This window comes from Pagrus major, chromosome 20 (genome assembly GCF_040436345.1).
Source record: "Pagrus major chromosome 20, Pma_NU_1.0".
Taxonomy (NCBI): Eukaryota; Metazoa; Chordata; class Actinopteri; order Spariformes; family Sparidae; genus Pagrus; species Pagrus major.
In genome coordinates, this window is record NC_133234.1 from 4,786,598 (window position 1) to 4,798,859 (window position 12,262).

A 12,262-nucleotide genomic window follows, 5' to 3' on the forward strand; every position below is an offset into this window, starting at 1 on the left:
TATATATACATATATGTGTGTGTGTGTGTGTGTATATATGTATGTAAGTATGTATATATATATATATATATATATATATATATATATATATAAATATAAATATACACACACACACACACATATATATATATACATACATACATACATATATATACATACACATATATACATACACATATACACATATATATATATACATATACATATACACATATATATATATACATATACATATACACATATATATATATACACATACATATATATATATATATATATATATATATATATAAAATCATATAATCATACACACACACACACACACACACACATAAATACACTACCAGTCAAAAGTTTGGACACACCCTCTCATTCGATGTTTTTTCTTTATTCTTATTATTTTCTACATTGTAGATCAATACTGAAGACATCCAAACTATGAAGGAACACATGGAATTATGTAGTAAACAAAAAAATGTTAAACAAACCAGAATATGATTTATATTTTATATTCTTCAAAGTAGCCACCTTTTGCTTTGATGACAGCTTTGCACACTTCTGGCATTCTCTCAATCAGATTCATGAGGTAGTCACCTGGAATGGTTTTCAATTAACAGGTGTGCCTTGTCAAGAATTAATTTGTGGAATTTCTAGCTAGGGTTGGTACACAGTTCAATACAGTGAATAGCCCTACTGCCCTACTGTTCTAATCCATATTATGGCAAGAACCACTCAGCTAAGTAAAGAGAAACAACAGTCCATCATTACTTTAAGACATGAAGGTCAGTCAATCCGGAAAATAAAGAACTTCAAATGTATCCTCAAGTGCAGTTGTGAAAACCATCAAACACATGATGAAACTGGCTCTCATGAGTACCACCCCAAGAAAGGAAGACCAAGAGTTACCTCCACTGCAGAGGATAAGTTCATTAGAGTTACCAGCCTCAGAAACCACAAATTAACAGAACCTCAGATTAGAGCCCACATAAATTATTCATAGAGTTTAAGTAGCAGACACATCTCAACATCAACTGTTCAGAGGAGACTGCGTGAATCAGGTTGGATTGCTGCAAAGAAGCCACTACTGAGGAAGAACAAGAAGAAGAAGTGCCTGGGCCAAGAAACACAACGAATGGACATTACAAACAGTGGAAATCTGTACTTTGGTCTGATGTGTCCAAATTTGAGATTTTTGTTCCATCCACCGTGTCTTTGTGGGATGCAGAAAAGGTGAGCGGATGGTTTCTACATGTGTGGTTCCCACCGTGAAGCATGGAGGAGGTGTGATGGTGTGGGGGTGCTTTGCTGATGACACTGTTGTGATTTATTAAAAATTCAAGGCACATTTAACCAGCATGGCTACCAAAGCATTCTGCAGCGACATGCCATCCCATCTGGTTCGTGCTTAGTGGGACCATCATTTGTTTTTCAACAGGACAATGACCCCAAACACACCTCCAGGCTTTGTAATGGCTATCTGACCAAGAAGGAGAGTGATGGAGTGCTGCGTCAGATGACCTGGCCTCCACAATCACCCGACCTAAACCCAATTGAGATGGTTTGGGATGAATTGGACCGCAGAGTGAAGGCAAAGCAGCCAACAAGTGCTCAGCACCTCTGGGAACTCCTTTAAGACTGTTGGAAAAGCATTCCAGGTGAATATAACTGAGAAAATGGCTACTTTGAAGAATATAAAATATAAAACATATACATATACAGTATATATATATATACTTTTTTGTTTACTGCATAATTCCATACACGTTCCTTCATAGTTTGGATGTCTTCAGTATTGATCTACAATGTAGAAAATAATAAAAAAATTTAAAAAACATTGAATGAGAAGGTGTGTCCAAACTTTTGACTGGTAGTGTATTTAGCATGGAGGAGGAAGACAGTGATGAGTGGAAGGAAGAGAGAATCAAAAGCAGATTGAGGCTCACTGGGGCAAGAAAAAAATTGCCATGCAACAATGTACAAGACTAGTAAAAAAAATCTATTGTAGAGAGAGGGTAGAAAAGATGAGTAGATGGAAATGAGAAAACTTAGGCTGAAATGGAGAAGAGAAGTCCAATGAAATATAAGGATTTCAGCATCAAAGCAGATACATCACCTCCTCCTTGCATCATCTTGTAGATCTTGCTCTCGATGTGGAGTTGAGGGTGTTTGGTCTTCACACATTCCAACTTAATTGCAACCTCCTCGCCCACTGAAATATCTGTGCCTGAAAAAGGACAAATGATGGGATCAGTTCATCAAATTCCAAAACCTACTGGCATCTAGTTACAGATTTTATCTGACAAAGTTTTAGAAATATACATCGCTGTGATTTCGATAGCAGCGCTTGCCAGCTGCCAGCCAAAAGGTCAGCTATTCAGTGAAGTGCAGCCGGCAACTTATTTAGGCTTTATTAATTGTTGATTAGTATTACCGCATTTCCACCAAAATAAGTGGGGCTACACAGGTTTTTTTTAATGTGGGTACCCGCAAGAATCACCTATTGACCCCATTCCCACTTCCTGCAGGCAAGACAGCCCATCTGTGAAATGAATTGTTTAGTTGTACGCCATTGACATCACGTTTCACGGAAACAGTTGTAACGGAAGAGAAAACAACAATAGACCCATTGTGAAAGAAGCAAAACAGTGGATAAATTCTGTGGCGTGTCACAATCCCAACGAATGACTCGTTTCACTATCATAATTTGAGCCATTCAATCCAATAACAGTTGGAAAGTCTAGAAGAGCTGCAAGATTAAATTATTTTATCCCCATTCAAGTTAGCCAGCTCGCTCGGCAATCCAGGTATTTTCATACGCGTGAAGTCAAGCTTTTTTGGCTTTAAAACACCACTGAGCAGCGTTCATAGGAATGAACGGGGCTCCGCCTCCAACACTGTGTCCAGTAATAAAACATCCTTGAATAGACCTTATCCCAAATTCCTTCCTTTTTTATGTGCCACAACATGATGTTGATAACGCATCATCACTTCGCACTACAGAATTTAGCGTTTACTAAGATCTTACGTTTAGATCAAACCCGAGCCGGGGTGATAAAAACCTGTGTCTGCTTCAGAGTCAATTGACTGGGGTGTAAATGGCACGTGTACACATTCCCTTTACACACAAAAGCCTGATCTTAGTGGGTTTAAGTGGGATTTTTGACAGGTGGAAAAGGGGTATATGAGAGTCGAGACTCATCTCCAGTGTTTGACAAATGCAAATTAGCAAATTTATTGTCAAGTCCACTGAAAGTGTTGCATTTTCCATTATACGACACAGATGTTTAGACTTTTTGAGTGACTCAAATAAAATATGCCATGCTGGAGTTGTAGTAGGACTGTCACTCCAGAGTCCAGATTGCGTCCAGACTCCTGTCTGTGGTTCTTTTAGTAACCGTCTCTTTTTATCACTTTGGTTAAGGCTGGGGAAAGACCATAATTTAGGGTAAATGTTAATTAAAAAACACCTTACATCTCATGTCGCTGCTGACTTTTCTCTATTAAACCAGATCATGATCTTTCTCTAACAAAGTGTAGCCAGTGCTAGTGTAGTTTTTTATGTTATGTTACATAGGGTAAGCCACCCAGCAGTATATAAAGTTACTAAAATGATTTCATCATTTAACTGCTGCACCTAAAGTTATGAACATGACCACTTATTAATGCATCAACAGTTATAATTCAAGATTATTATTCACTGCTCAAAAAAATTAAGGGAACACTTTAAACACATCAGATCTTGATGAACAAATTATTCAAATTGAAAATCTTTACTGATGTACACTGTAAACATCAAAATCATCAACCCATTAAGGGCTAGATTCAAAATCACACCGAAAATCAAAGTAAAAAATGAAATCACAGGCTGATCAAACTTGTGTGAATTTTATCATTGCAACTCATAATGTGACTCAGTAGTGTGTATGGCCCCCATGTGCCTGTATGCACTCCCAAAAATGTCTGGGCATGCTCCTGATGAGTCGGTGGATGTTGTCCTGGGGGACCTCCTCCTAGACCTGGATCAGGGCATCAGTGAATTCCTGGCTGGTCTGTGGCAGTACTTGGCAAAGTCATCAATGCTCAATTGGATTAAGGTCAGGGAAAAGAGAGGGCCACTCAATGTAATGGCATCAATGCCTTCATCAGCAAGGAACTGCCTACACAATCTGGCCACATGAGGCCGGACATTGTTCTGCACAAAGAGGAACCCAGGGCCCACTGCACCAGCGCAAGGTCTGACAATTGCTGTGAGAATTTTATCTCAGTAACTAACAGGAGTCAGGATACCGTTGGCTATGACATGGAAGTCTGTGCGACCCTCCAAGGATATGCCTCCCCAGACCATCAATGACCCACCACCAAACCAGTCATGCTGGGTGATGTTGCAGGCAGCACAATGTTCACCACGGCGTCTCCAGACTTTCACAGCTGCTCAGCGTGAACCTGCTCTCATCTGTGGAGAGAATGGGGTGCCAATGGCAGACCTGCCAATTCTGGTGTTCTCTAGCAAATGCCAATTGAGCTGCACGGTGTTGGGCAGTGCACACAGTTCCCACTAGAGGACGTTAAGCCCTCATGCCACCCTCATGGAGTCTGTTTCTGACAGTTTGGTCAGAAACATGCACACCAGTAACCTGCCAGGAGTCATTTTGTAGGGCTCTAGCAGTGCTCCTCAGGTTGCTCCTCGCGCAAATGAGCTGATGCCGGACCTCCTGCTGGGTTGATGCCCTTCTATGGCCCTGTCCATCTCTCCACCGTAACAGCTGGTCTCCTGGTATCTCCTCCATGCTCTTGAGACTGTGCTGGGAGACACAACAAACCTTCTTGCAACCACACGTATGGATGTGCCATCCTAGAAGAGCTAGACTACCTGTGCAACCTGATTGAGCTGCAGGTACCGCCTTATGCTACCAGTAGTGACAAGGACACTAGCAGAACGCAAAACTAGAGAGAAATCAGTCAGGAAGGATAAGGAGAGAGCAATTGTTTGTGTCCACCACATGCAAAACCGTTCCCTTTTTGGGGGTTGTCTTGACTTTTGCCTCTCCATTGCACCTCTGGTCACTTTCATTTGCACCAAAGCAGGTGAATCTGACACGCTTCCTAAATGGACAGATTGATATCTCTGAAGTTTAACTGACGTGGTGTTGGTGCATCTCAATGAATTAGAATATCGTGATAAAGTTAATTTATTATAGTAATTCAATTTAAAAAGTGAAACTTGTATATATATATTGTGCATTAATTACACACAAAGTGAAATATTTCAATATAACAAAATATATTTGTTTTAATCTTGATGATTATAGCTTACAGCTCATGAAGACCCAAAATTCAGTATTTCAGAAAATTAGAATATTACTTAAGACCAGTAAAAAAAAAGATTTTTAATACAGAAATGTGCTTTCTGAAAAGTATGTTCTTGTATATGCACTCAGTACTTGATCGGGGCTCCTTTTGCATGAATTACTGCATCAATGCAGCGTGGCACTGCTGAGCTGTTACGGAAGCTGAGGTTGCTTAGATAGAACACCTAACCCTGAAAAAATTCTAACAAAAGGTTTCTCAGCTGTGTTTTGTAGTATTAGGTGTCCTTAATAACATACTAAAAGTTTACCAAAGTTTGATAGATAGATAGATAGATAGATAGATAGATAGACAGACAGACAGATAGATAGACAGATAGATAGACAGATAGATAGACAGACAGATAGACCCGCCCCTCTCCCACAGCAAAAGGAAGGTATAATATCAGTTGGTGCAAGAGAATACTGACATTTGATATTACTTGCCTCATTGAAATGTTGTTGGCAGCACAGTGTATACCATTTTGCTCAAACAAAATTCATCCTTGACTACTTAAACCATCAACAAATGCTTAGTGTCATTTTATGGGGGTGTCAAAAGAACATTAGACAGATTTCTAACACATGAAAAAGGCCAACAATGTGAGTGTGTTAAGAGAGGATGACATTGTTGAATTAGCTTGAGGAAAAAGTACACTCCAAATGCAATTTTGACCATGAGTCATGTTGTTGTAAACCAAGAAACTTGCCCCATTTGCTGTAAAAAATTAAGAGATGGCTCTGATGTGGTTAAGGTTCATCAGAAGGAAGCTGATGGAATCAATAATGCAAGTGTACAAAGAGGCGACAACGTACACATTTCCGCTGGTGAAATAGTACACTCAAAATATCGACAGAAGTACATAAATAAAAAAGACATTAAAATCGAACAAGAGAATAAAGCTGAGCCACCAGAAAGAAGTGCCAGAGTAGCAACTGGTCCTTTCAACAGCCAAACCGATTGTCTTTTCTGTGGGACTACGATAACACATGGAAGTAAAAACACAAGTAGTGTTAAGACTGATACGCTCGCAGAGTCCATTCTTGAGTGTTGTGACAATCATGCAGATCAATGGGCTTTCACTGTGAAAGGCAGGATCGAGTATTATGGCCGTGATCTACATGCTGCATACTGTGTTTACCACCACTTATGCAGTAGTATTAGCGCAGAAAGTCTGGCCGGCCCAAAAATGAAGATCAGGAGCAGGCATTCATGAAAGTTTGCTCTTACCTCGAGAGTAATGATGAGGAACAGTTGACAATTACACATCTTCGAGACAAAATGAAGGAATCTCTGAGAAACCCAGATTCTGAACCATATGTAAATAAATACCTCAAGAGAAAATTGAGAGAACAGTACCAGGACAATGTACATTTCACTGAAGGGGAAAGCCTCCATGACATAGTGACAATGAGAGAGAAGACATCACAAATACTACGATCTTATTTCAGCGAACAAGAAAAGGATGAGGAATTCCAGAAACAACCATTCCATCAAACAGCTGCGCGATTGATCAAAAGTGATATCAAGTCCAATGTCCCGTCCGTTACGGATCAGTGTCCGAGCACAAAGTCACTTGAGCTTGACTCTGCCCTTTCGTTTGTTCCTGAGACTCTCCGTACACTTTTGAATGGTCTTTTTGTGGGTAAGGAGACAAGCCGAAAGGTTGCAGGAATTGGACAGGCAATTGTCCAGGCAGCACGACCACGTGCTGTGGTAGCTCCATTACAACTTGGCCTTGCAGTGCAGGCACATCATATGTATCGGTCACAATTCCTGGTGGATACCCTTCATGGAATGGGATTTGCTTCATCATACAAGGAAGTTTTGTGTTTTGAAAAGAATGCAGCAGATTCAGTTGCCGCAGATATGTTAGCGGATGACATAGATGTGCTGGACATGACACTTCTTTTTGCTGGGGACAATGTTGACCACAACACCCTTACTACTGATGGTAAGGGGACCTTCCACGGAATGGGAATCATAGCAGCAATCATTCCAGGGTGAAAAAAGGACCGTTTCATTCCAAGGAGACACATTACCAACCTAGATTTCGCAGTGCAAAGTAAAATCCCAGTCATCGAATATCGCTTTGCGAAACATGTGTGCCAAACCATCGTGTTCAACGACCTCCCAGCACTGATCAACTGTGACAGAACAGTTGATGTCCTGTGGGAGCTCTCACTGAACTTCAAACAAGAAACCCCAGGGTGGCAGGGAATGATGCATATCATTAATCAAGGACTAGAACATCCAGGCCAATCATCAGTTGTGTTCCTGCCAATGACTGACCTGTACTCTGGAGACAAAACGTGTATTTTGTCCACCTTGGATTTTGTTTGTGACCTGGCTATCAAACACAATGCTCCACCCATTATTACATTTGATCAGCCCCTGTACTGGAAAGCAGCAGAGATCATCATTGATGCACCACAGAGTAGTCCCCTGAAAAGCATAGTCTTAATGCTTGGAGGTTTTCATACTTTTATGAAGCTACTTGGTGCAATAGGCACACTGATGGAAGGCACAGGACTCAGGAACATTATGGAAGTTGTCTATGGATCAAATGCCATCCAGCACATGATGACTGGAAAGTCAGTTCAAAGAGCTTTTCGTGGATATTTGCTGGTGGACAGGTGTCTCAATCACCTGGTTGTGTCAGAGCTGCAGGAGGATGACTCACAGTTTGAGTCAATGGTGAACCAAGCTGGAGAGATGTACTCATCCATGGTAACGAAAGAAACAACTTTGGAGAGTGCTGCAGCATCAGATATGCTCAACCAAATCAAGGAAAAGGTGGACACAAAGAGGGCAGACCTTAGCACAAGGTCAAAAACCAACCGGCTGTGGGTAAACTATCAAAAGATGCTGCAGACAGCCCGAGCTCTGATCAAAGCAGATCGTACAGGATCTTGGAAGATGCACTTGCGCGCAATGTTGGACTGGGCACTACAACTACCTGAAATCAGCATGTTTCTACCTCCAAGAAATGTGCCAACTCGAGACCAGACACCCTGATGTACATAACAAGTTTTCCAGGGGTTTCCATGTGATCCGCCGCAGCAACCAGTACTGGGCAGGCCTTAGCTCTGACCTTGTCATCGAGCAGACATTGATGCGATCCTTGAAAAGCAGTGGAGGCTTGACCCATGGAAGTGGAATGACTGAAGAAATGCGAGCATTGTGGACCGTGTCTACACCCATCACATCTGAATACAACAACGCCATGCAGGAATTCAATGACCTCACCTACACGACCAGCACCGAGAATCCTCAAAAGCAAGAATGAAATGAGATCACTCTGATCTAGAAAAGATCAAGGAAAAGTTTAGCATTTGCACACCATTCTCTCCAGACCCATCTCTGAGAAACATTGTAACTGGTGTTGTTGCCAAAGAGGAGGTGAATGTGCATGAGTTTGAGACTGTTGGCAATGAGATCATTGAAAAGATGATTGGAAAACCCGTTTTTGGAATATCCTTCAAACGGAAAGACCGGGCAAAAACCCTTGCAGATGACTCCACCATCAAAGTTGCCCAAGACCTAACCATTGATCCTGCTTTGCTGTTCCAATGGTTCCTGATCATGTTGAAAACTGGACAGTTTTCACTGGAAGATGTAATTAGCTATGAGCTCTGCTCATTTCCGGCAGCCCTGTTCGAAGGCAAGGAAATCTTCCGTAAGGCCAACAAGCCCCAACCAGCGCAGGCAGTCACGGAGTTCTCAAGCAAGAAATCTAACAAAACTGTCTTGGATTCCATCCCACCAACTGAGCATTATGTCCTTGACGGTGGCTCCCTGGTTCACCCCATCGTTAACTTCAATGCAGAGACTGAGTTTGTGGGAAGAAAGGATGATTTCCTTTCCAGATCTTGCAACAAACAAGGACTTATCAATCTTATGACCGAGGAGCTGGAGAAGAAGGGCTGCACTGTTATCAATGCATCAGGTGATGCAGACGTGGACATTGTCAAAGCTGCAGTCAAGGCCTCAGAACATCAGCCCACAACCTTGATAGGGGAGGATACAGACTTACTCATTCTTCTCCTCTACTATGCTGGGACGAACAATAGAGGCCTCTATTTTCGTTCAGACAAGTCCAAAGCTACTAAAGTGTACAACATCAGTGAGATGAAACAAGTCCTGGGTCGTGACTTGTGTTCCCAGTTGCTGTTTATTCACGCCTCCCACATCAAGCAAGGAATGTCATAGAGGACCATGGGACCAAGGCAATGTCAGTGTTGTTTGGCAGAAAGAGTACCGATTCACTTGCCTCTTTACGCTACAACCTTTTTAGGAAGAAAATCGTTACCACCAAATCATTTGTTACCCCAGAACGTCTGCCTCCAACTGAGTCCTCAACCAAATACCACTGCCAAAGAGTTTACTTCCAGATCATGGTGTGGATTAGAAAGGAAGGTGACATTAACACAGAGGATTGGGAATGGAAACTGGTGGACAACCGGTTCCTGCCAGTTATGACCAGTAAGACTGCTGCCCCAGAAAGCCTCCTGCAGATGATCCACTGTAATTGCACAACTACCTGCCGAACACAACGGTGCAGTTGCAGGGCATATGGACTACAATGCATGCCTGCTTGTGGACCATGTCAAGTTGGGAATTGTGAGAATTAATATAATCAACCTCCATGGGAGGAAGAGTGTGACGACTAATGGTAAATCTAGTGAAGGTCACAGTGCAAAAAAGTATAAAAAAAATTAAGCCAGAATAAGAGGAAATAAGTGAAGAAAATAGAAAAAGATATGTATAAATAAGAAAAGTATTTAAAAAATATAAAAAACAAAAGGCAAAAAAAACAAAACGCATTATAAAAAATATTAAAAAATATATAAAAAATAAAAAACAAAAAAATAAAAGGGGTTAGCGGTACTGAGCCTTAACGTGGCAGCCCTGTTTTGACTACCACACAGTTCTAATGAATTTATTCTTTATTTGAATCAAAAGAATGGTTATGAACCACAGAAACCACCAACACTAGGCAAAACGATATGAGAAAGGAGAAATATGCAATTACTTAAGGAAAATTGTACTTATTTTTCGCATAAATACACCTGTAACCAGTTGCTTTAATATACAATTGTACTTGTAATCACTTATCTATCATGTAAATATGCTAATTAGAATATTACATGGCCAAAACATGTATCAGGCACCAATGTTCCTGGTCTAGAAGGAGCACAAAGGAGTAATGGTCATTTTAAGGACCTGACGGCCGCCATTTTGAAAATGCGGCCTTTCTTGGAGTCAAACTTTAGTAAACTTTTAGTATGTTTTTAAGTACATCTGATACTACTGTAAACCACTGAGAAACCTTTTGTTAGATTTTTTTCTGGGTCAAACCATATTTGCAGCTGACTATAGCGGCCTTCAGCTTGTCTGCATTGTTGGGTCTCGTGTCTCTCATCTTCCTCTTGACACTACCCCATAAATTTTCTATGGGGTTCAGGTCAGGCAAGTTTGCTGGCCAATCAAGCACAGTAATCCCATGGTCATTAAACCAGGAATTGATACTTTTGGCAGTGTGGGCAGGTACCAAGTCCTGCTGGAAAATGAAATCAGCATCTCTACAAAGCTTGTCAGCAGAAGGAAGCATGAAGTGCTCTAAAATTTCCTGGTAGACGGCTGCGTTGACTTTGGACTTGATAAAACATAGTGGACCAACACCAGAAGATGACATGGCTCCCCAAATCATCACTGACTGGAAACGTCACACTGGACTTCAAGCAACTTGGATTCTGTACCTCTCCACACTTCCTCCAGACTCTGCGACCTTGGTTTCCAAATGAAATGCAAAATTTACTTTTATCTGAAAAGAGGACTTTGGACCACTGAGCAGACATGGGGACTCGAGTCTGAGACTTGGACTCGAGTTGCACTTAAGTCGCACAAACAGTGACTTCAGACTTGACTTGCGACTCCACCCCAAAAGACTTCAGACTTGACTCGGACTCGAGCTTCGGGAACAACCTGTATTTCATGTAATTATTGCTTTTTTAAATCTAAATTTATTCATGGATTTCTGCCATAATGTGCGGCATAAGCATGCGCTATGTGCACCATGGCAACAACAAGTCCTCCCGGAGTTGTGCCGTCTCCAAAGGCGTTTTAGACAATTTGGCAGTACATCCAACCGGCCTCACAACCACAGACCACATGTAACCATACCAGGCCAGGACCTCCACATCCAGCATGTTCACCTCCAAGATCGTCTGAGACCAGCCACCCGGACAGCTGCTGCAACAATCGGTTTGCATAACCAAAGAATTTCTGCACAAACTGTCAGAAACCGTCTCAGGGAAGCTCATCTGCATGCTCATCAAATCCCGGTTTTCACTGTTCAGGGCAAATGGCAGACAGCGTGTGTGGCGTTGTGTGGGTGAGCGGTTTGCTGATGCCAACGTTGTGGATCGAGTGGCCCATGGTGGCGGTGGGGTTATGGTATAGGCAGGCATATGTTATGGACAACGAACACAGGTGCATTTTATTGATGGCATTTTGAATGCACAGAGATACCGTGATGAGATCCTGAGGCCCATTGTTGTGCTATTCATCCACGACCATCACCTCATGTTGCAGCATGATAATGCATGGCCCCATGTTGCAAGGATCTGTACACAATTCCTGGAAGCTGAAAACATCCCAGTTCTTGCATGGCCAGCATTCTCACCAGACATGTCACCCATTGAGCATGTTTGGGATGCTCTGGATCGGCATATACGACAGCGTGTTCCAGTTCCTGCCAATATCCAGCAACTTCGCACAGCCATTGAAGAGGAGTGGACCAACATTCCACAGGCCACAATCAACAACCTGATCAAGTCTATGCGAAGGAGATGTGTTGCACTGTATGAGGCAAATGGTGGTCACACCAGATACTGACTGGTTTTCTGACCCC

The 12,262-nt window shown here is 41.9% G+C and overlaps 1 protein-coding gene across 6 annotated transcripts in view; it reads right to left on the reverse strand.

Annotated features, from left to right (window-relative positions):
- Positions 1-12,262, reverse strand: part of csnk1db (casein kinase 1, delta b) — a 100,741-nt gene that overhangs the window by 61,071 nt on the left and 27,408 nt on the right. For all 6 annotated transcript variants that reach the window (XM_073489375.1, XM_073489372.1, XM_073489373.1 and 3 more), the window contains exon 2: positions 2,114-2,224. In XM_073489375.1, the coding sequence (XP_073345476.1) occupies positions 2,114-2,224 (111 nt within the window). The remainder of the gene's footprint in view (positions 1-2,113; positions 2,225-12,262) is intronic.